Source organism: Plectrocnemia conspersa, unplaced genomic scaffold (genome assembly GCF_051122295.1).
Source record: "Plectrocnemia conspersa isolate PC_06_02 unplaced genomic scaffold, ASM5112229v1 ptg000011l, whole genome shotgun sequence".
NCBI classification, from domain to species: domain Eukaryota; kingdom Metazoa; phylum Arthropoda; class Insecta; order Trichoptera; family Polycentropodidae; genus Plectrocnemia; species Plectrocnemia conspersa.
Genome location: NW_028277175.1, coordinates 26,731,921 through 26,755,914, shown reverse-complemented (window position 1 = coordinate 26,755,914; position 23,994 = coordinate 26,731,921). Strand labels below are relative to the sequence as shown.

Here is a 23,994-nt window from a genome sequence, read left to right as displayed (position 1 = left end):
TCTATCTTTACTTTACACATTGTTATCGATTTTTTTAGATACTCATAATATTAGAAAAAATAGCTGAAATAACAGTTTGATCTTTTTGCTTCGGGAGTTGACGACTATTTTTACTTTTTTTTTTGATTTGTAAATTTATATTTTATTTAAAAAAATATTCATTTGTAATTATATACATATGTTTATGAATTACGTTTTTTATTTCTAAATTATACACAAATAGCATTTTATATGAAAATCGATGTTTACTAATTAAATTGGCTCGCGAGCTACAGTTTGAGAGCCACTGTTGTTGGACCGACACTCGTAAAATGACAAAGAGTTATTTATGGCTTCATATTTGACTAGCATATTATGAAGAGTCGCTTGTTCTATCGTCCAAAATATGGCATTGCAGCAGTGTTTCTCAGATTTTTTTTTATATTAAAAAATAAAAATAATTAGAAAAAAAAAAATATTTTAAAAAATTAAAATATTTTTGATGTTATAAGTATAATTAAATACTATAAATTATTGAGATAAAAAAAATACATTTTTTTTACCCAATGGAAGAACTATTGATAATAGTTTGGTAAAACTATCACAATGGGACAAGTAAGACCTGACATAAATACGATCTGTTTCATTTATTATTTAAAAATAAATGCTACAAAAAAATAATATTAGAAAATAAATTAATAACAAAATGTAAAACATTCATCAAACACCCTGTGACACAGACACGCAATCGGACAAGTTCTGAGTCTAGAGCTCTACCCCTAAACCCTCATTGACCTTAAAAAAGGTCCTTCTTTGTGTTTGGTGGGACATGATTGGTGTCATCCATTACGAGTTATTAAAACCTGGTCAAACAATTACCGCAGAGGTATAGTGCTAGACACCCAAGAATGCCGATTGCATTAGTACGAGTGTATCTGTGAATCTGTTAACTTATTGGTTCCTGTAAAAGAATTAGTAAATGCATTGAGCTCTGATTGGTTAAAATGACATCATCGGGGATAAATGGGCAGTCAGTAGTTGATTTGGTAAGGAGCAGAACGGTCGTCTGTTTAGTTTGTGAAATACACGGTGTTCACCAACTAACGAGATGTCGGAATATAGTAAATTAGGAAGAGGAAGACCATTATCGGGACAAACAAAAGAAGTTGTTTTAACCTTTACCGGACCGAGTGTACGAAAAAAACGTACGCTCCCAACGTGGGTACGGAAATACCCCCGATCTTCATACTAATTTTTAGACCTTTTCGACAAGAAATAATAGCATAAAATCAAGTATATGCATTTGAACAATCATTACATATATTAATATCATGGAATTATTATATTTTATAACATTTTATCGTTTTTTTACGTAAAATAAAATTACACTAAGAAGCGTCATCATCGAAGCATGTCATTTTCATCACTGTGGGCGGGCAGAACAGTGTCCGCTATCCCCACTACTACCCGATGTCGCGACAAGTGCTACTGTTTCTCAAACTATTGTATTAAAAATAATATATTTACTTACTACATATTTATTTTTTCATTTATAAATTTATGTGCAGGGCTTTACATATTATCATCAATATTCTCTCTCTCCGAGATCAATATCAAGTGTCTTCTCTTTATTTGATTCCCATATTTATATACATTGCACACGTGACGCATTTCCTTATGACACATTCCATAAGGTAACATGTACACCATCGATTTGTCCCTTCGATCGACCCTGTGACTACATGTGACGCATCATCTCTTTGTGACAAAGAGAACAAGTCTAGTACTGTTTCCAGTTTCAAGTGTCCCATCGATTTATGGTTTCGTTCAAACGAATGATACCGAATAGACCCCTTGTTTGCTCTAATTGCTTTAACATAAACAAACGTTCGTATATCATGATTTTAGGTCGATGAACTAATTACGTTGCATCGTTGAATTTGTGTCGCAATCTTATTGAATTATATAATTATAGGAATTCATAGATTCAAAATCAGAGTATATAACATAAACACCTCGCGTATTGAATAAACACTGTCTCAAAAATTGCAAGAGATCCGTTAGGTCCTTGGCGACACCGGAAATCATAAACATTCCAGAGCAATATGTATATCTCGTTCGCATCCAATAGATGAAATACACATTTTATGCATTTATAACCGAAAGTGTGGGCGAAACAAAAATATTTTATCCCAACTGCTTTTTCTGTTATGTTATGAATGCACGCAAAAAGACCAAAACAATAGATTTAATCGGAAATGTTTAATTTAAATTTTTATATTGCCTTTGATTCATTATTTTTATTATTGTTTTTACATGTTACACTAAAAAAACACTATGTAATAAAAATAATGATGACAATAAAACTTCTTACATACCTAAATATTATGTAATTATGTAAATTTCATTAATAATTATAACACTAATATATAAAACGATGAAATCACAAAAACACGATGAAAAAAGTAAATTTGCCGTCAACTAAATACCACGCGAATTGAGAAGCGCAGTTTCGTCATCCGTTTCTTCGTGCGACACCGGAAATCGTGCGCATTCCAGAGCGATATATGTATATCTCGCTCGCACCTAATGGATGAAATACACATTTTATGCATTTATAACCGTAAGTGTGAGGGAAACAAAATATTTTATCCCAACTGCTCTTCTTGTTATGTTACGAATGCACGCAAAAATATCAAAACAATGTATTTCATCACAAATGTTTGTTTTTAATCCTTATTTATGTATGAAATCTACTAAAAATTATCAGAACATATGTGTAATGATTTAATACAGGATTACATATAATATGAACTTATTAACATTAGTAATTAAAAAGTTACAACGAAAAATAGCGACTTAGGGGACTTCGAGTCCCCCGCTTGGTCCGGGCTAGGTTAAATGTGTATACATATTTAAAAAAGCTGTATGAAAGCAACGATTCGGTAATTATTTTTAAAATAATACTCTAGTCAAAATATTTGTGAATAAAGCAATATGTGTATTTTTAGGTTGTACCTATTATGGACCAGGTAGCCGAAGCGACAAAGTTGTCGGTCAGAAGGATACAAGCAATTGTTCGGGAATTTAAAAATAACGGAACACGTGCGGCTTTAGGTTCTCCGAAAAAAACTAGGATTTGTAAAAAAAAATTTGTTGTGGATGACTTTGACAAATCGGTGATTAGAAGGTGCATCCACAATTTTCATTTAACAAACAAACAATTGCCGACGATTAATAAAATTTACCCAGTAGTGAAGGAATCAATATCGTTTTTAGGATCGGAGAAGTCATTGGGTAGATTAATCGTTAAAGATCTATGGTTTAAGTGGGTCAAAACACGCGACAATTATTCATTTTTAAAAGAAAAAAGCGAAATTGTATATAAAAGAATATTTTTTTTAAGAGAAGTTGCCAGATATAGACAACAAGGAAGGCCTATAATATATACTGATGAAACATATGTTCACTCTACACACATTTCTTCCATGGCTTGGAGCGATTCGTCGAGTAACGGTATTCAGAAGCTTGTATCAAAAGGCTCTAGATTCATAATAGTACACGCTGGTGGTGAGGCAGGATTTGTACCGAATGCCCTTTTAATTTACAAATCACACGTAAAGACAGGGGATTATCATAACGATATGAATTTTGATAATTATAAAAAATGGATGACGGAAATGTTAATTCCGAATCTAGAGCCCAGATCGGTGGTGATAATTGATAATGCGTCGTATCATAATAAACAATTTAACCCATCTCCAACATCAAATTCTAAAAAGGCTGAAATGATGGAATGGCTATCAAGTAAAGGCATACCCTTTTCTGAAAACATACTAAGGGTCGAATTATATAAATTGGTATCAATTCACAAGTCCAAATTCAAGAAATTTGCAATTGATGCCCTTTTACATGAATTCGGCCACGCCGCAAGCACGTTGATCACGGACCTACACGGCGAGAATTAGTTAATTGTTTTTGACTTTTCGAGACGAGAACATCTTCAGAATAACGGAGTTCAACGACCTTGAACCGGAGCTTTGGACGTCCAGCCAAACGAACATCCACGTACGTGTTGCCCAGTCCGGAGCCTGGAGTCTCACCAGTCTAATTCTGCGTGAGCTGAGAGATTGCCGCTTTTCCAGCATTTGAATTTCATAAAAACTGTGAGTCCTTTGATGTTTGTCAAAGTTGCCCATACACGCTCAAACCCTACACCCTTATTCTTTGATCTTTCAAATAATAACTCTTTAACTTCAAGTAACCACAACCCTTTACCTTCAATTTCAACAAAATCTTTACCTTCGATCGCATCTTTCACCATGTCGATCGAAGAGTTTACACGTTTTATACCATGCGCATTCGATCCCAAGACAGGAGATTTGAATGATTTTACTTTTTACTGCGACGAGGCGATTTCAAGTTGCCCGCCGGAGTTATTACCTCGTGTAATACGTCATATAAAATTAGCCATCACGGGAGATGCAAAGGTTCAAATTTCTAAATTCCTGACGTATGAAGAGATAAAAAAATTTATGATTTCGACTTATCAGCGGAAGATCAATCCCGTAGAGCTCCGAAATAAAATTCATGGCGTTTGCCAAAACTCAAAAGAATATGCTCGCGACTTTGCGATCCGTGTCCAAAACCTGTTGAATAACGCGAAGAATGCTATCCCGGATGATAAGCTTGCACCCGGTCGATTAGCACAACTCGAGGAGACAGCAGTCAATTCCAACCTTACTGGATTTCATCCCCAGATAGGGAGACGAATTTTTAACGGTAGACCGACGTCGATCGAAGACATTTTTAACTTATTAGACGAAGATGAGAGGTGGCCTGATATTTATCAGACAACTGAAAGGAAACCTACTTATAACCATGTTAACCATAATTCATATAATAATTTTAATAAACCCTTTTCTAATAATTCCTTACCGCGTGATGAAAATCAACGCTTAAATAATAATAACTCTTTTCATAAAAATTAGCGTGATGAAAACCAACGCCCTAATTATAACCCTTTACATAAGAATTATAATGATTCAAATCAACGCCATAATCATAATTCTTTTCCTAAAAATTCTAATCAACGTTTTACTTCTAATAATTCTAATTTAGTTAGGAACCCTTACAATAAGAACACGTTTTGTAATTATAGCAAGGATGAAGGACATTTAATAGAAAATTGTAAACTCCGCAGCGAAAACCAAATGAAACGTAATGCGAGAGTTATTCATTTAAACTTCAGAGTTCCCAAACCAACTGCCAGGCGAAGGAACCAAACCTACCCCCTATCGGCAGAGTCCATTCAATCTCCCCCACTGGAACCTTTATCATAATACAATGTTTAAATAACCCTAAACGTTCTTTACGATTCCTTATCGATACGGGCGTGGGCATCTCCTTGGTAAGCCCCGAATCGATCCAAGATTTTGAGTTGGATACAAAGGATACGGTGACCATAATGGGTATCACTAAATCCACTACCCCACCTAGAACCTTGGGTTCAACCTTTCTTACATTTTTGCTTCCCGGAAAGCCGGATATAAATCATAATTTTTATGTAATTTCTGTGAACGGAGAAACTAAGCTCCAGAAGTTAGTTTCGTCTTGGGCTCGGAGGTGTTATAATTGTACTTCGAAGCGCCACGTTCCGAATCATATCCCCGTGCAAAATGGACCAATTAGAGACGAGCTTCCCACACCCAATCGCAGAAGGGCTTTCCCCCACCAACCAGTGCGCCTGGCATGCGACTCGACGACTATATAAGGAGGGTCACGGCCGGCGTACATCACTCTTTCTTGGGAATCCAAGCCGGGAGGAACTCTCCCTCTACTCTACACTCTATCTTTGGAAGCCGGAACGGGAGGAACTCTCCTACTACTCATCAAAAACTTCAGAAGGGAGGAATCTCCCTCTTCTCATCAAGAACTTTAGTATGGGAGGACCTCTCCTTCTTCAAGGAACCGTCCACGTCCAGGAGTCCGGAGTCAAGATTGTCCGCGCATCTTAGCTTTGTCAACAAACCACGAGCGATTTTTGTAGCGACTAAATTCAAAATAAAAACATTTCAAACGACACTCTCGCCTAAAGAAGCTCCTGAAGGTGGTTATAGTTCTCGGTCGCGTCCACTATTCTTGCCTGTAAAGTCTAGAACTGGAGCACTTGCCAACTCTTCTCTGGCTAAGGCTATTCATCTGCTCAATTCTGTCCATAGAAATATTGACATTTTCTCTTGCACATATGGAGTTTTAGTTCAGTTCGTATGGGACAATGCACACCTGTTGAGGTGATTTGTGTCTGTTATTTTATCTTGTTTTTTATGTCTTTACTTATATGCTTTGAGTGTGTGTGTAATTATACGTATATGAAATTGTATGTATGCATACTATATATTGTATGTATGCATACTATATTGATCGAATCAATCATGGAATGTATCAACACTCCATTGTAATCCACAAACAAAATTTCGTGGATCCCAACGACTCATTAATCCACACAGAATCAATTGAAATTCTTTTTATTTATTTATTTAAAGATATAATTTCGCTTTTAAAAAATATGGATTTACCAAATGCGTCAATTGCCATCGAATATTCTCAAATAATTCGATAAAGCCTTTGTAGCGACCCAGATACTACATCAGTCAGAAGACAGCAGACGCGAATATGAAGTCCCGCTGAGCCTTGCTCGCGAACTAAGCGGCTCTCTACCATGACGCCACATGCCTGCTACCCGTTTCAAAAAAGATGAAGCGGGGAACCCCAGCCGAGCAGGACGGACCCGGAATCCAGAGAAGGAAACTCCCAGAGAAAGCCCCAACCGAGAGGAAGAGGGCCGCAAAGGAGGATTTCCCTGCACTTCCGCCACCAAAAAATGGCACGGAGGGATTGAACCCTCCCCCCGATTCCTGCAAGGATTCAGAGGCCTCCGCCAAGGAGCGCTTCTCGAGGGTCCTGGAGGACCTCGCAGTGGCAATAGAGGCACAGGACCGGCTCCCCAGAGCAGGCAAAAAGGAGCTTCACTCCTTCCTCGGAAAGCTCGGGGAGATCTTCAAAGCCCAAACCACAAAACCCGAGCCAGTGGCCCGGGTCAACTCGGACCTCGACCGGCGCCTTAGAGCGATCGAGAGCCGTCTCCCTCCTCCGCCGACGATGGCGAGCATCGTAAATGAACTCAGAGGAGAGGCTCCTCGGCCCGCTCAGTCGGCTGTCTCCACGGCGGTCATCCTGACCCCGACGAGCGAAGAAATTAAGTGCCCCAAGAGCACAATAGAAGCATTTAAGAAGGCCGTAAACCCGGCAGCGGTAAAGCAAGACGAATTGGTATGCCTCGATCATTATATTTGTTTTGATCGGTTCAATCAGTTTCATTACAATTACGGTGCCGATTCGAAAGTGTGCTCTCCGTGTTTTCTCGAAGGCGGTCTTGATGTGGAGGTTGGCGCTTTTGCTCATGTTCATTGGCGAGAAATGCAGTCTCGCGCTAACCAACTTCAATATGATTTTTTATGTGCGTGTTGTAACGGCGTTTTGTCGCGTGTGCGAGAATTTCCATGTCCTATGTGCGTTGATCATGTTGTTTACGGTATTTCTAACCATTTGCGTTAATTTCAAAATAATATACATGTAATTTCTTCAATAGTTGCGCAATACATCATTGTTCTACCTAGATAAACAGTCTTTTATTAAATTCACCAGTGACATCTAGCGAAATATTAACAAACTAACATAATTAAATAAAAATTAACCACGACATCTGGCGGCCCGTGACGAGAACTATCCGGTCCGAAAGATAATACCACCCAGTGGTTTGGCGGGTCGGCTCACCCGGCCGGCTCAGCGGACTCGGCCCCCCGCGCCGGTAGATCGGGTAGCTATGTAGGTGGAATCTTCCCAGCAGCTGGAAACACGGCGTGCGTCCTCATCAAGGACAGGAGCGAGGCCGAGAAGTTGATCTCATTAAACCCGACTCTCGAAAAAGCGGGCCTCAAGGCGTCACTCCGCGGACTAAAAAATCCGCGAGTGATCATCCACGATGTACCGAGGAGGGACACGAACGAGGAGATCATGAGCTTGCTCTACGATCAAAACCTCGAAGAAAACCAAATGCATTGAAAATAATGGAAAAAATTGACCGAAATTAAATGTTGAAATGGCAATACAGCAGTATCTAGAAATCATAAAAGATTCAGCATTGATCGTTACAGCATTACCGCCAACCCAAGTATCCGTAGAGTGGTTAGTTTCCGCTCTTAAAATTTGAATTCTGATTTGAGGGTCTCTACGAATACAGATTTAATAGAAGCAATGTTGTTTTTAAGAATAAATTCTAATAAATAATTATTAAAGTTTGATCTTGTTTTATTTTTATCCCTATAACATGTAAAAAATGGCTACATGCAAAGGTATGACACAACCTGATAAAATTGAGCTTTTTTGAGTCGGAGTTGGAGTCTGAGTCGCGGAGTCGTGTTGTTGGTAAATATAGGAATCGGAGTCGTGTAATTTTTTTATGACTCCACAGCCCTGCCTATAAGCATTCTCTCTCTGTAATAGGAAAGATCTGCAAACGAGTCGTTGAATCCAGACTCCGCGACTGTGTGGACAAAAAGAAAATCATCCCGGCTTTTGCCCTAAACATATATGCTTGACATATTTAATGAGGTAAATAAATCAGCAAATATGTAATAAAATAAATAAAGGAATTTTATCATTTATTTACTATATATTTTTTTATAAACAAGATTATATTTCAGTCCTATTAATTGTGGATGAATATGAAGATTTGCTTAATTCATCGGAAGAAGAGATTGATAGTGATGAAAATAACGAATTAGATTTTGAAAATCTGAACCTTGATAATATTTCAAGGAAATCGACAAAAATTATGACGATGATAACATATCGCTTGTTGATGAAGAAAGCGACGTAGAAAATATTAGAAATTTGTTACACGTCAAAATCTGGATTTGTGTAGAACTCAAATTCTGGTCGACCATCCAGTAGGCGCAATGCCCATAACATTGTAAATGCACCATCGAGTCGTTTGTTAAATGGCAGTCAAGAAATCAATTCGATGCGAGAAGCATTTTTTTATATATTAGGTAAAGCGGAAAGTAATGATAATTTTTAAAGGGACGATTTTGAAATTAGTTTGCCGCCGGCTGTCGTCGAGTTAGCACGTAAGATTTGATCTTATTTTGTAGCTCTGTTAGTCTACTTTTGTTAATACTCAGAAGGTTTTTTTTTACCCTATAGAAAAAAATGTCAAGGCCAGAAATCGAGGAGACCCATTTGCGTTATTATATGCTATTTTTGTTCGATCAAGGAAAGAAAGCAAAAGAAGCCACTCAGATCATCTGTGAAATTTATGGAGACGTATTGCATCATCAAAAATGTCACAGGTGGTTTAGAAAGTTTAAAAGTGGTGATAGGGGGTTGAAAAACGCCCCTAAATCGGGTAGACCTACAAAATTAGACGATGACGTGTTAAAATCAGCAGTGGAAGCGGACCCCCGAAAAACCACCAAAGAATTGTCAGAGGAGCTTGGCTACCCTTGGACGACTGTTAAAGACCATCTCAAGCGCATTGGAAAAAAACAGAGGCAAGGAATTTGGGTTCCGTACGAACTTTCACAAACGGCCATTGAGCAGCGAATTACCATATGTTCGTCGCTATTGTCTAGGCACGAAACGGCATCATTTCTGAGAAGGATCGTTACAAGTGATGAGAAGTGGGTCCTATACAACAATCCAAAGAAAAAAAATCAATGGCTTTCTAAAAGCGAAGTACCCATACCTACCCCTAAACCCTCATTGACCTTAAAAAATGTCCTTCTTTGTGTTTGGTGGGACATGATCGGCGTCATCCATTACGAGTTATTAAAACCTGGTCAAACAATTACCGCAGAGGTATACTGTGGTCAATTAGTCAGAATGAAAGCGGAGCTGTAGAAAAAACGTTCAGTTTTGGTCAACAATCAAAGGCGAATTTTGCAGCACGACAATGCCAGACCACACACGGCACGGATCACGCAGGAAAAAATCAGGGAGCTTGATTTTGAAGTTTTACAGCATCCCCCATATTCCCCCGATATCGCACCCTCTGACTACCATCTTTTCAGATCTTTAGAGCATTCCCTTAAAAATAAAAATTTTAATTCATTTGACAATATCGAAAATCATATAGAATCATTCTTTAACGAAAAACCTGCAGAGTTCTATAAGAAAGGGATTAAAAAGCTGCCTGATCGTTGGAGAAAAGTAATAGAAAACAATGGAAATTATTTTACTGATTAAACTTGTAAATATTTTTTTTTAATAAATTTTTTGTATGTGAAAAAAAATTATCATTACTTTCCGCTTTTCCTAATATAACCGAGGAAATGGTTAATCAAATTTGCAGGGAAATAAACAATAATAATTCGATGGAAGAAAATAATATATCAGCAAATGAAATGTATGCATTTATTGGCGTCCCTCTTAGCATCTGGAAGAAAACACGAAAGAAGAATAATAGTGTTCCAAGAATAATCCGAAAAAGCAAAAATATAACGGGTTTCATAAACGTAATTAAAAAACACCTTCGTACATATAGAAATAAATTATAATATTAAGTCTTATTAGTGTATATTTTTATTTTCTATTGTGTATTTTTTATGTTTATATACTTAAAGTTGTTTGATGTAAAGATTAGCTATTAAGCTAAATAAATTAATAAATAAATAAATAAGTATGAATGTAAATTAACTGTGGAGTACAAATACTTTCTTTAGATTTAACTTTTTACTGCCCTTATGTCACGAAATAGATTCCAGTATATATTTACACGTTCGATTTGATGATCGCGATACCAGAGCCCAACGATTCCCCGAAAGCAGTGACAAATTGGAGCCAATTAAATCCGTTTTTGACCAGTTTTCAAAGACACGCGTGAATAATTTTTCTCCTGGCGCAAATATAACAAATGATGAAAGATTGGTTGCGTTTAGAGGAAATTGCCCTTTTCGGATATACATGAAAACAAAACCCGGAAGATACGGAATAAAAATATGGATTGCTGCAGATTCCTCTACAGCTTATGTCTTAAATCTCCAAGTATATACAGGGATGATAAACAATGTAAGAGAGGTAAATCAAGGACAACGAATAGTGACACAATTATCAGAACCCTATTTTGTTTGGCTCATGGAGGGGCATTACTACAGACAATTTTTTATGTCAATTCTTCTCGCTGAGTTGATAGTGATTTCCAAACGAAAACTTTTTATTCAGTTTTGGCCTGGCCAGAGTACAGTGAAGAGCCCTTGTATTTTTTCAAATACCGCGAGTGTGGCAACCAAAAACATTTGCGAAGTGTATGGAGCAGATGTCATCAAAGTTCAACAGGTACGAAGATGGTTTACAAAATTCCGATCTGGGGATTTTTCACTAATTGATAAACCACGTACCGGGCGGCCATTGAAGTCTGATGACGACAAGTTAACACGTTAACTGCCAACCGAAATTTTGAAAAATACTGTCCAGGCCAAAACGAATTTTGACTGGATATTGCATATATAATAATAAATGATATAAATAATTAGTTAGTGGTTGAAAAATGAAAGCGTAATGTGTTATTGGGGGTGTCCGCCACCCATGGCCACCATGGCTCTGTAGAATAAGTGTCCGCCATTAGTGGCCACCATGGCGCCCTCGAATATTTACCAGTGTTTTACTACTGCACGATAAAACTATATTAGGCCTTTCATCAATCTATCAACAGTCGCTGACTATGGTGCCTGAACCTTTTAAGTGGATTATGAATACAACGGGTATCCTAAAGTATGGTGAGAAGACATATATACCTGCTGTCGCGCGATCAAATTAGAATAATCATGGATGATTCATCCCCCAGCCGGAAAACATACTCTTATCTAACTTAAATCAATTTATCAGGTATTAGAGGAAAAACTCAAACACCTTCAAGTCGACTACATGCCTAGACTTATACCGATAAAGACGAAATTAAGAGATTTTTAGGTCTCATTATGTTTATGGGACTAGTAAAACTACCCAACATTCAACTATATTGGAGTCAAGAAATTCCATTCCGGCAAACATTTCCACCAAGTGGATGAGCAGAAATCGCTTTGAGATCTTATTAAAAATGCTTCTATGGGGGCCAATATAGATTTGTTATGGCCAAAACTGGTCGGCGCAGAAGTGGCGGGGTTGTGACGGCTCTCTCTCTCTCTTCCGGCAAGCTTGTAAGGGTTCGGACGCGTGCCGTCGCGCGTCCGCCCCATTCTAACCATGTAAACACCGTTAACCGTTAAATAAATATTACTGCAGCGGCTCAATCTGTGTCTCATTGCCACCCGCCATCATCACAGCCCCTAAACTGTTGACGCCGACGTGATCCTGAGCACAGATATGGAGTCAGACGAAAAATGGCAGACACAGACGCCGCTGCAGTACAAAAAGCCGAGCCGCTGCAAACCCACTTGCTGCCACCCCGCCGGAGCTTCCCTGGATCCGGACTCGAGCTGGCGGACCACCAAGACGATGGGCCTGCGCCTCCGACCATGAGCCGCCATCGTCAGCCGCCGCCGCCGCCGACCACGTGACCCAGGAAGCATCCGGCGCCACCACGCGCCTCCAGCGAGAAGCCACCGAAGTGCTGCCGTAGACCAGGCTCGAGTGGACCACGCGTGACCCGTCACGCACCCGTAGGGCTACGCCCCCGCGACTCCGAGCTCGAACCGCATGTTCGGGGCCCGTCACGCGCGCGCCCTGTGTAGCTGCACCGACGCACCACAGGGCCCCGAAAGGTGCTCCCGGACATGCCCGTTCTTCTCGCGCCCCCTGGAGCCCTACGCGCCGCCCGGGTCTACACGTGTTCCACTCGGCTTGGAGCGAAGCACGCCGCGCGTCACTGGAGGCCGCGCCGCCACACCATACGTCACGACTTTGCTACTTTTGCGCCGCCAGCATTTAATTCAACAGCAGCGCCAAGGCCCCCATACCTCCCCCTGGTTATAGTTCGCAATTGTAAATTGCTAGGGCCGGAGCCGTATGGGGGCCAATATAGATTTGTTATGGCCAAAACTGGTCGGCGCAGAAGTGGCGGGGTTGTGACGGCTCTCTCTCTCTCTTCCGGCAAGCTTGTAAGGGTTCGGACGCGTGCCGTCGCGCGTCCGCCCCATTCTAACCATGTAAACACCGTTAACCGTTAAATAAATATTACTGCAGCGGCTCAATCTGTGTCTCATTGCCACCCGCCATCATCACAGCCCCTAAACTTCATTTCACAGACAACACTTCCGATTCAGAAAACCGGCTGTGGAAAATATCCAATCTGGTTGACGAGTTGAACAATAATTTTAAAAAACACTATAGCCCTCATGAAACTGTTTGCATCGACAAAAGTTTGGTTCCTTTTCGTGGACGAATAGGTTTCAGGCAATATATGAAGCATAAAAGGAACAAATATGGAATCAAGATATTCAAATTATGTACGTCCTCGGGATATACATACAGCCTGAAAATATATTTTTTTTTCTTGAGTTTTGTTTCGCGACCTCTGTGTTCGACGGACGTGTGTTGATTGAAGTAATCTGTACAACAATAATTCTTTGAACATAGTGAATAAATAATTGAATAAATAATTTAAAGTGAATAACCAAGTTAAACAATTAAATACCATGTGATTAGTACTTTAAAAAAAAAATGGCAGAAGATATAATATCAGTGTTAAAAAATAAAATAAAGGAATGTTTAATTACAAATGTAATTACGAAGGACCAAAAAATAACTATTATGGACTGTTTTGATGAAATCGCAAATCTATATAAGGAATCTGTAAATAAAAAATCACTATTTGATTCTACTTTAAAAACTATAAAGGAAGATATAACGGAAATTAAAAATAAAATAAATAATGGAAAAAAGGAAGAAACCACTTATGCAGCAATCACTAACAATAAAGCTGATCTTAAAATATCAGCAATAAAAAGAAGGATCCCAACTTTACTAATTTATCCGAAAGATAAAACCAATATTAAAACATCACAAGACATCAAATCGACGCTACAATTAACTATAAAGTTGGTATAAAAATTAATAAAATTACAAATATAAAAAACGGAGGATTAGCTATTGAAACTGAAGACATCGCCAAATGTGTTAAATTAATTAATCAAAATGAAAAAATAAACAACAAAATTGAGGCAATTATACCAAAAAAAAAATTACCTAAAGTAATTTTCAAATATGTACCAAGGACAATAAGCAATGAAGATTTTGTGGAAACAATAAAAGAATTAATGCCAAACATAACGGGAGATAAATGGTTATTTAGCCATTATGCAGGGTCAAGAACTGGTCCCTGTCATAGAATATTCATAATCAATCCGGCAGACAGACATATTCTTATCAAAAATGAAAGAATATTTATAGAATGGACTTCCTGCCGGGTAGAAGATTTTATTAGTGTAACAATATGCTCAAAATGCGGCGAATATGGACATACAGCTAAATACTGTAAAGAAGAACACTCAACTTGTCATCATTGTGCTAAACAAGGACACAGTGCACGGGACTGCCCTCAAATAAACTCACCACAAATATGTTCAAATTGTTTCAAGAAGAATATGGTTAGTGATCATAAATCAAAACATGTCGAATGTCCGATATATAATATATATTTGAAAAAGTATCTAAATTCTATAGATTATGGCTTCTAAATGTCTTAAGACGAATTTTAATTATAATACGGATATATATATATATAGTAATGAATGTAAGTTAAATGATATAACTGAATTCACTATCAATGATACATTTCTTCGCATAGCTTATCTCAATGCACGTAGTATTAAAAACAAAATTGAAGATATTCTATACATAATTAAGAAATTAAACACTCATATTATGGCGATTACGGAGACATGGATTAATGAAGGTGAAGAATATTTTTATAATATAGAAGGTTATCGATCTGTCTTTGTAACAAGATTGAAAAGGGGCGGAGGAGTTTGTTTTTATATAAAAAATAATATTAATTATAAAATTATTAATGAAGACAATAATAACGTATTCTCTACCCTTGGAATCAAGATCACAGGAATAGACAAATCGCCATTGAATATCTATGTTGTTTATAGGGCTCCAAATTGTATACATAATGATTTCTTAGAATTATTAAAAAATAAGTTAAAATTTATAAAGGGGAAAAGTATAATTTTAGGAGATTTCAACATAGACATAACTAAAAATACATACAACGTTAATGAATACATAACAATGATACAATCATTTAACTTTAACATTGTAAACCAATACTATACTAGAATTACCTCGAATACTAATTCATTAATAGATCACATATTATCAAACTCTAATTTAATAGGAAAAATTTATAATATAAATAATTCTATAAGTGATCATAATCTACTACTTATAGAATGCATAAATAACATGAAAAATATATCAAATAATATAGTACCAATCAAAGAGAATTATATAATTAAATATAGACAACTTTATAACATAATAAAATCTTCTAAATTTAAATTATTAGAAAACGTAAATGAAGATTTCAATAATTTTATAGATAAAATTAAAATTGCAACAAACAAAAGTAAATACAAAATTGTTAACAAAAGTTCAGATAACAAAAAATTAGCTAACGTTCCATGGTTTAATGAACATTTAAATAACTTAATTAAAAATAGAAATATTTGTCATCACAAATGGAAGTTACAACCAAGTATTATCTTAGCCCAAAAAAAAAATCTAGCTAGAAATGCTGTAACTGCTTATAGAAGAAAATTAAAAGTAGAATATTATAATAAAATATTTAGTAATGATAATAATAATCAATTTAAAATATGGAAAAATATTAAAACAATTATAAAAAATACTTCAGAAACAAAGAATGAAAAAAATGTTATCTTAAAAATTGATGGAGAATTAACTATAGATAAAAAAAGAATAGCCAATGAATTTAATAAACATTTCATCTTAATTGGAACATTTCTATCAGATCTAATTAAAATTAACATTGATGACATAAACACTATCACAAGTATGGCTCAAGTTGACAGATCTATTTATTTTCACAAAATTAAATTAGAAGAAGTCATAATGTATACAAACAAATTAAAAAATAACTCAGCACCTGGTATTGAGGGTATTACAGTCAAAACAATTAAATCAATTAACAGTCTTATTGCTCCGATATTAACAAAATTATTCAATAAATGTTTAAAAGAGGAAAGATTCCCTGAGTCCCTAAAAATTGCAAAAATAATTCCAATATATAAAGATGATGATAAAAATAACACTAATAATTATCGCCCTATATCTATTCTACCAATCATATCAAAAATATTTGAATCAATTATAGCTAATAGAATTAATGAATTTTTAAAAAGTATACATTTTTTATCTCATTTACAATATGGATTTAGAAGCAAATCCAATACAAAATACGCTGCTTTTGATTTAATTAATGAAATACAACAACACCTTAATGATAAAAATAAAACTTCAGCAATATTTATAGATTTAAAAAAAGCTTTTGATACAGTAGATCATAACATATTATTAAAGAAATTAAACCATATTGGAATAGTTGGACCAACACTAAATTTATTAAGAAGCTATTTAAATAATAGACAACAAGTAGTAGTAATAAATGGTATACAAAGTGAATACGAGGTGGTCAAGTGTGGAATTCCACAGGGTTCTATTTTAGGTCCATTACTATTTAATTTGTACATTAATGATTTAACTCTATGTAAACTTACAGGAAGGATTCAACTGTATGCTGATGATACAGTGTTAATATATAACTCTAAAACATATAAAGACATGCAAAACAACATGCAGAATGATTTGATCCATATTAATGAATGGATGAGACTAAACAAATTAACAATTAATGAAAAAAAAACAAATTATATGATATTTAATGATGATTTTAATATTTCTCTTAATGTAAATAACTCTCTAATTACAAAAAGTGATAATATAAGATTCTTAGGTCTGCTGTTAGATAAAAATTTAAATTTTTATAATCATATTGATTATATAATAAAAATTTTTTACCAATGTCAAAAATTTTATACAGGTTTCAAAATATTTTATCATATAAAACTAGATTAAGCATTTATTTTTCACACATTCATAGTCATCTAACATATATGTCTTGCGTCTGGGGATTTACAAGTAAATTTAAAATAAAATCACTTCAGGTGATACAAAATAGTGCCATAAAAAATTTATTGAATTTACCGTTTGATACTCACACTAAAGACATATATATAAAAACAAAAATTTTACCTATAACTATCCTTCCAAAATATGAATTAATAATGATAACAAAAAAAATGTTAGAAGGAAAATCAACTATAAATACTAAATTTAAAATTAGAAAAGAACAACACAAATATGAAATTAGATCTGCATATGATCTACACATCCCTCAACCATTTTCAGTAAAGTTTGGAACAAATTCTTTAAAATATATAGCTTTTAAAACATATAATGATTTACCAATATCAACCAGAAATAACTTTAAAGAAATTAAAAATTATTTTTAAAAAAAAATCATCGAACTTTAAAAAAAAAAATAAAAAAAAATAAAAAAATGTGTGTATATGTTTATGTTTGTATATTTTTATATATGTATGCATATGTATGGATGTATGTATATGTGTATGTACATTCTTATAATTTGTTATACTTGTTATTTTGATAAGAGTTTAAATACTTTCTAATGTATAAGTTTTTATTTTTCATATTTAACATAAAACTGTTATAAAATGTAACCGTAGAATGAGTAATTTTATACTCATGCGGAATTACGTTAATAAATAAAAAAAAAAAAAAAAAAATATACAGGCAAACAGTTGAATGTTGTTGGTTCTGTACCTATAAATGTAGTGATGGAACTTTGTTAACCGTTATTTAAAAAAGGTCATACTATATGCACAGACAACTGGTATACTAGTATTGATCTAGCTAATAAATTAATAACAGAAGACTCACACTTATTGGGAACTCTACGAATATAGTAAAATGGAAAGATACCAGAGATGTCATGCTTCTTTCCACCAAACACACACATGAATACTGTGACGTAAAAACTAGAAGAGGAATAATAAAACAAAAGTCAAAAATGGTAGAAGAATATAATAGAGGGAAATCGTCAGTAGACTTATCGGATCAAATGGCTGCATATTGTACCCCTTTACGAAAAACGGTTAAATGGTACCGGAAAAATGCAATCGAACTACTATTGAATACAGCTGTTGTAAATTCAAGATTGCTGTATATGGAGGTGACGAAAAAGAAAGTATCAATTGTCGAATTTAGACAGCAATTATTATTACATTTAACCTGTAAAAATGATAATCAGGCATCTAAATCCCACCAAGAAGTACACGACACGAAATGCTACAAAAAGATGGCCCAGCAGCTAAAGTTCGTCGTTTTTGCGCTAGATGCTATAAACTAAATGTGACAATGGACGAAAATATGCAAAAAATCGTACAAAACGGGTAACTACCTATTGTGGGAGATGCGAAAGCAATCCGCATTATTGCATACCCTGTTTCAATGTCGACCATAAAAAAAATGTAGAAAAATAATAATTCTATGTATGTACAATATGTAATTTATAAAATGTTATTCATTCAATTTTTATTGTGTTTATATGTTTTTTTTTCTTATCTTTTTATTTTGAAATTGTATTATTACTATATGTATAATTTCGGTTACCAAAAAAAAAAAAATTTTGTTTTTACTTTCATAATTTGAAAATAAATATTTTTAGCCAATGATGATTTTTTTCAAATCTATATGCTTCAAAATATTATACAGTATTATTTGTTATATATATACATAAATATTCCAATGAGTTCGATTAAAATAAAAGTTTTAAATTTTCGTGTTTGTATATGTTCGGTGGAGGCCATGGTGGCCACATTGAAAAAAAAAGTAGCATCAATGTGGATGTTCTGTCTTGCTAATGTTTGGAGGAGGCCATGGTGGCCATACATGCATAAAAATCTAAGCGGGGAAGTGTGCGGCGGCTTCCCGGGAACATTTTACTTTTCAGTTTTTGCCGGCCATAGGTGGCCACCATGGCCCTGCGCGAACCTTAGGTGCCGGCCATAATGGCCACCATGGCAGTTAACGTGTTAAAAGTCATAATTGACACCAATCCACGTCTAATCACCAGGGAGATCGCGTCGATGATGGGAGTCAACCAAACAACCGTATGGGGATGGTTTCGCAGTACGACATTTGGATACCTCATCAATTGTCGGCTGCCAATTTATTGGATCGTGTTTCAACGTGCGTTGCTTTGAGCAAGACAAAAACATGAACCTTTTTTGCATGGTTTGGTAACGGGAGATGAGAAATGGGTCGTGTACAACAACGTGACAAGAAAAAGACATTGGGCTATACCTGGACAAGCCCAATTAACAACTTCGAAGGCCGAAATCCATAAAAAAAGTTATGCTTTGTGTTTGGTGGGATTGTAAGGGTATTGTGTATTTTTAACTCTTGGAACGCAATCAGACAATTACAGCAGAACGATATTGTCAGCAATTATCAAAATTGAACGTCGCCCTTCAAAAGGATAGACCAGAATTGATAAACATAAAAGGGGTAGTATTTCGTCACGACAACACGCGACCACATGTGGCTATGATGACCCAACACAAGTTAAATGAGTTAAATTGGGATGTTATCAAGCATCCACCGTATTCTCCAGATTAGAGCATTTAAAAAAATTATGTTCTAGAAGGAGTTTTCTGTTTTCTTTATTTGTAACCACAAGTAAGTCAAACAATGATAATTTTAATGTTGTTCAGATAATTATAAAGCATTTAAACATACATTTTAATAATTTTAGTGAATATTTTCCTTCTGAAAATGATCAGCGTATAGGATATTTGTGGGTGGTAAATCCCCATATTCTGAAAATATTCTGAAAATCACTCACATTATCTCGGGAAAATGCATTGATTGAATTATCGTGCAATTTAGAATTATAGAATCACAATCGTCATTAGTATCACTTTAACGCCAGCCCAATGCATCTGGACTCTGCTACTACTACACCAAGTTCGGAGATTAGACGTTTTGCTTTTTAGGACAGTGTTGGAGCGCCCCGGAAAACTAAATGGGGGTTCGTCATTGGCGACAGACGAAACCATCCCGACATCCGGTTGCCTTTTCGTTACCGACCAGGTAACGAAAACAATTTTTAGTTGACACAGGATCGGACCTATGCGTGTTTCCAAAAAGCAAATTGGGAATAATAACAGCAGCAATTTCATACCACCTTTTTACGACGAGTATAAAAGTTATTTACACATTCGGATGGTGACAGCTCTCCGGCGACTTATCATCGGAGACGTCACGTGAAATAAATGGCGGACCCAGCCTCAACAGCAGAGCAACTTAGGCTAGCGTTCTGGAACGCTAACGGACCTCTAGAGCAAAAAATTGAGCTTGAATATATTTGCTAGTGAACGAACGGTGAACGAAACCCATCTCCAGGTGGGTTATCGTGCAAACATCCCAAGATATTTTTTGCACAGACAACAAGGTCAACAGAAAAGGCTCGAGGCACAGCAATCTACGTCAAAAGCGACATCATCCACGTCAAATAGCCAACCCCGGACTTAACACATGCAGAAGTCACAACAGTAGTCATAGAACTGGCACAAGAAGACAAAATAAGGATAGTATCGTTATACAACCCACCTAATAAACTAGTACTTAATAGCGACTCGGCACTCCACTGTGATCACCGGAGATTGCAACTCAAACCATCCACAGTGGAACTCCAATTGCGCAAATTGGAACGGACTAGCTCTACGCGATTTCGTGCAAATGAGACAACATTCGATCCACATAGACGCCCCGGATACACAACATTTTTCACCAGATAGTTCCTGAATATGCTGATGACTTAGACATCGCCCTGTTCCAGAACTTTCAAGGAGAAAAAGCCATGAAAACCTCCACGAATTGTCCTCGGACCACAACCCTATCTTGCTGGTGTTGCACCTTTTGAACGCACCAGTGAAATTACTCACGAGACAACGCACGGGCTGGGACAAATTCAGCAAATCTCTCGAGACCACAATCTCAGTTCCATCCAGACTGCGCAACACAGATTCTCTCGATTTTGCCGTGGATCGCTTCACGAGGGAGATAAAAGCGCTAGAAACTAGCGGAACGCAGAAACGATCAATGGACTAACAAAATTGCGACCCTATCGACGGAAGACAATTCCAACTGGAAGCTTGCCAAGAGCCTTCATCACGTCACGCTTAAAAACAAAGCGGAGTATCTAGCTGACGGATTAATGGAGCAATTCAAGCCAACAGACAGTAACACAGATATCGAGTGGATCGCCAAACTGACCTCCGACACGCAAGAAGCTCTACGAACCCCCGCAATGGATTAGCTGAAGCGGACGAAGACTACCGAGCTGAGAGCGTACATAAGTCAACATAGCCTCAGGGCACGATCAGGTACCGGCGAGGGCGCTGAAGTTCCTTCCGAACAACGGCGTCCTTGCCCTCTCGACAATTATTAATGCCATACTAAAACTAAAACATTTTCCATAGAAATGGAAGGAGGCACGAGTGGTCCTTATTCGCAAACCAAAGACAGGGGGCACTAAATCTTCCGACTACAGACCTATAAGTCTTCTCTCCGTAATAGGAAAGATCTGCAAACGAGTCGTTGAATCCAGACTCCGCGACTGTGTAGACAAAAAGAACATCATCCCGGAAGTGCAGCACGGCTTTTGCCCTAAACATATATGCTTGACATATTTAACGAGGTAAATAAATTAAATTTACAGTTTCAAGGTCCATTATCTAATTATTTTAGTGTAGCAGAAAAGATTAAGGCATTTAAAAAAATTAAATCATTCACGTCTGCTAAAGACTATATAAATCATGTTTATCTCAATTTTGATGCTCTCTTGGTGGTTCCTTCCCCACACAATAGCAATTTCTGGATATGATTGTAAAGATGATGGAAGTGCAGAGTTCTTTTACGTCCCAGACGAAACAGCCTGTTACAAGAATTTTTCACACTTGATAGAGGATACCACAAGGAGCTCTATTGCAATTCCCATTAAAAACATCCCATGCTTTCAAAACATGTGAAATTGTACAATACTCTCAAAGAAGATACTGCAACCGGTACAAATTTATAGATGACAATCTACATTATTCCATTCATATAACACCAGAACACATAGAGATAGGCCTATCCAACATAGAGATAGGCCTATCAACATAGAGGAATCCCTATCCAACGACTAAAGTCCATCTACAATATGATAGAAACAACTGATGCAATGTGTCACTCAATGCAAACACCATTCATCACATACCAGTATGAGGTACAATTGAAGGAAGTCTCTCTCTCTCACTGTCTCTTATTCTGACAATGGGCAAATTGTAGGCTATTATGATAACAGAGATCTCTTAAAACAATTGTCTCAAAAACCATTGTACTAGATTAATAGGATGAACACATTCTACAAAGACAGCTTGCAAGCTCTGAAGTGCCCGTGGGTTATGATATACCAAGGATCATTCAACAAGACAACATCTAAAAAGTGGGCAGACCTATATCACTACTAACCAGCTTGGAGTTGGATTGGAATTAAAAGAGCTTTCAGTACTATGCGGAAAGACAGTCCACAAGACAGATGACTCAGCTACATACTTTACCCAATCGATTGACTCATCAGATGCAATCATCACCAGCATATTTGAGGGTAGATACTCTTCTACTCTGAAAGCATCTCTCAATTTCTTAAGCATTCAGTCTTCTGCTCATGATGCTCAGATTATTATAGATATGGAGGTCAATCAATGCGTATTAGAAGAATCCATACATAAGAGTGCAGACGGTACATTATCAAGAGCGCTGCTACAAATGTTGCGGGATAGGCCACATCGAAATCAAATGCACCGACCCCCGCGACAGAAGCAAAGAGTGTTTCCGCTGTTATATTCTGGAGCAACCCAAAAAATTGATCAAACTGTGATGGATTCCACGCAGGACTACATCAATAAATGGCACCATCTTTACATGGACAATTTTTATAATAGTGTAGAATTAGCGAAAAATTACTTATAAATAAAACAGGAGTTTGCGGAACAATAAGGTTGAATCGAGGCCTACCACTAATTTTATAACAGGAAAATTGAAATATAATGGAAAACAAATTTGCTCGTTGTGGTGAAATTTTAATACAATTATATAAAACTACCAAACAAAGAGTGGTTCGGATGATTTCAACAAAACACAATGCAAAAATAATAGACACCGGAAAAATTCACAGAAAAACTGGCAATCCAATAAAAAAAAAAACAATTGTTTATGAAAGAAGTGGATCGTGCTGATCAATTTTTTAAGTTATTATACTATATATAGAAAAACGAAAAAATAGACAAAAAAGTGGGTTTATACTAGGGTCTCCAATTCGAGTATTCGATACTCGAGTATACTTGTCTGTTTTTCAAGTACTTGATAATCGAGTATTTTGAAAATTCCTCGATTAACCCAGATATGCCCAAGAATTTTTGTTCTGTTAAAATTTAATTTATAACATGTTCTCTTAAAATTTCATTTATAAATAAAAAGCAGTGGCACGAGTTTAGTGACCTACCCATGGGACAGTGGGCATATCAGGGTTAATGCTCGAAAATCGAAAATTTTGAAATATTTCAGGTTTTCGAGCATTAATCGAGTAATTTTTGCTTTTCTTTTACGTTTATGCCCGAAACCCAGAGTTAGAGCGGGTACTATCAGGTAATAATTTTTTCGCAGTTTCAGTCGTCGGCCATAATGGGTTCGACAGAGAAATTTCTTTTGTGCTTTGTGTCCTCCGACAGTCCCGACTTATCTTATTTATGGCAATAAACAATATGAAATATCTAAAAATATATTTTAGGTTTTACGACTACG

At 36.2% G+C, this 23,994-nt stretch overlaps 3 protein-coding genes across 5 annotated transcripts in view; 2 read left to right on the top strand and 1 right to left on the bottom strand.

Annotated features, from left to right (window-relative positions):
* The window catches only part of LOC148230110 (uncharacterized), a 74,720-nt gene that overhangs the window by 20,007 nt on the left and 30,719 nt on the right, over nucleotides 1–23,994 (bottom strand). The gene's annotated exons all lie outside the window — the stretch shown is intronic.
* Nucleotides 1,013–7,653, top strand: LOC148230113 (uncharacterized). Its single transcript, XM_088197440.1, has 4 exons — nucleotides 1,013–1,147; nucleotides 2,876–2,924; nucleotides 2,991–4,145; nucleotides 6,604–7,653. The coding sequence occupies exon 4, from the start codon at nucleotides 6,736–6,738 to the stop codon at nucleotides 7,594–7,596; it is 861 nt and encodes a 286-aa protein (XP_088053566.1). The 5' UTR covers nucleotides 1,013–1,147; nucleotides 2,876–2,924; nucleotides 2,991–4,145; nucleotides 6,604–6,735; the 3' UTR covers nucleotides 7,597–7,653.
* On the top strand, nucleotides 2,883–4,354 carry LOC148230114 (uncharacterized). Its single transcript, XM_088197433.1, has one exon. The coding sequence runs from the start codon at nucleotides 3,003–3,005 to the stop codon at nucleotides 3,945–3,947; it is 945 nt and encodes a 314-aa protein (XP_088053559.1). The 5' UTR covers nucleotides 2,883–3,002; the 3' UTR covers nucleotides 3,948–4,354.